Consider the following 2,000-nt stretch of genomic DNA (forward strand, 5'->3'; position numbering starts at 1 on the left):
AGAGAGAGAGAGAGAGAGAGAGAGATCGAGCGTGTGGTGCTGGTAAAGTTTCCTGATCTGGAGTAAATGTCAGTATGTGTTGACCTCGTGGGCTCTTCACTCTTTGGTCCTCATGATGAAAACATCTTATAAAAGTAAATGAAAATGTAAAAATGCAGAATGTTTTGGTTTATGGGTTGGGTACAATATACAGTAAGACTCTTGTGAAGACCCATAATGCACTGCGGGAGAGTAAATCTGCTGTTGTGTTGTGTGTTCAGGTGATATTTGCTTTGAATCAGACGCTGTTACAGCAGGAGAGTCTCCGGGCCGGAAGTTTAGAGTTACCGTACACCACCGAAGATCTGATCCAACACTACAACTGTGGAGATCTGAACTCCATCGTGTTTAACCACGACACCTCACAGGTATCACACAGACACCAGCTTCTCCTTCAACACAAATCTCTAACAATGTCATCTGAAGAAAAGAAGCTTTCAATCTGACTGAATTTGTGACTTTAGGTTCCAAACTTCAAGAATGTTACTCTGCCGGCCAGCGAGCAGGTGACGGCTCAGGAGATTGACAGGTACTTCAGACAGGAGCTCATCTACAAGCGCAATGAGAGGATGGGCAGACGCGTGAAAGGCCTGCTGGATCAACACCCGGATAAGAGCTTCTTCTTTGCTTTCGGAGCAGGTCAGTTCCCTTCAGAGCTTGTTGGTCAGCGTGACCTCATGTGTTGGGACGCTTGCTGACTAAAGGTGCTTGAAAAGAGTCTTCGATGACATAATGCACCTTTAACATCTGAAGAACCTTTCTGCTTCACAAAAGAGATGGTTCTTTAGAGAACCTTTGTCTGGATGATTCTTAATGAAACCTAAATGGTTCTTCTGTGGCATCACCTTTATTTTCAAGAGGATTGGTTTGGGACACAACCCCGGCTAACCAGATATCTTCCAAGAAGGGTTTGCTAAGTTATGAAAACATAGTTTCTGACATGTAAGAAAAATGTTTTTAGATTTAGAACATTTGGTGATGACATAATGTGTGTACATAATGGTATAATGAAGATAAAATCTCTCTTTTTATGTGACTTTCTTGTGTGCTACAATAGAAGAACGATTTTTGCTTCCCCAAAGATTCATTCAGTCCAACAGTGCTTTCTTTTGACCTATTTATCATCTAAAACCCCTTTTTCACTACAAAGAGCTTTTTTAACTGTGAAGGATTCTTTCTAGAACCATTAAGGAGTTTTAAAGGAACATTAGATTCTGAGTTGTGAGACTAAACTCATCTGTCTGAAATCTTCACTGGTCTGATCATCAGTTTTTTTATTGAAATCAACGAACAAAGTTTCAACTGGAACGTCAGTGTAAATATCCAGAACGCTGTTTCCAGAAAGACAATGATTCAGTCACACAGATGATATGAGATGATTGTCTCACCTGACGTCAGAATTAAACAATATTTCTCACAACAGTCCAGTATTGTCTTCAGTGCTGTGGGTTCATGTTGAGGTCACGTGTACATCAGAGGACGTGTGTGTTCACTTCCTGTTATTGTGATTATCCTGATGTGATTTTAAACATGCGCTGAATCAAACACACACACAGTTTTCCAGCGTTAATGAATTGATTTATTGGCCGTGTTTGTGTTGATGCTTACATGGTCTTCATAAAGTATGAAAGTCTGTGTTTAACACGAAGCGTAATGAAAGTTCATCATGCTTTTCTATGTGCATGTCGCCAAAGCTTTATATGAAAAGCTCAGATTTTATTCAGGATTTGGAATCCATTGAGTTTGTGACATTACGCACACACACAAAAAAAGGAAGGCAGGCACACACACAAACACACGCTCACACACACTCCAGTAAAGAGTTTATTTACCAGCGCTGAAAAGATTAGAAATAAACGACTTACTTGGGGTTAAAACAACAAGAAATGTTTGCTAGACAGTGTTAGCAATTAGCATTCCATTGTGTTCATGAGCACAGATCCCAGATCAGTTAGTACTGA

The 2,000-nt window shown here is 40.2% G+C and overlaps 1 protein-coding gene across 1 annotated transcript; it reads left to right on the forward strand.

The window, feature by feature from the left end:
* Positions 1-260: 260 nt before the first annotated feature.
* Positions 261-678, forward strand: LOC306891011 (metalloprotease TIKI1-like; the record flags this gene model as incomplete). The annotated part of the gene is made up of 2 exons (XM_079488436.1): positions 261-407; positions 504-678. Coding segments are annotated over 2 exons (322 nt in total), but the record flags the coding sequence as incomplete, so codon positions are not given.
* Positions 679-2,000: the final 1,322 nt, after the last annotated feature.

Source organism: Barbatula barbatula (genome assembly GCF_947034865.1).
Source record: "Barbatula barbatula genome assembly, contig: scaffold_225, whole genome shotgun sequence".
Classification (NCBI taxonomy): Eukaryota; Metazoa; Chordata; class Actinopteri; order Cypriniformes; family Nemacheilidae; genus Barbatula; species Barbatula barbatula.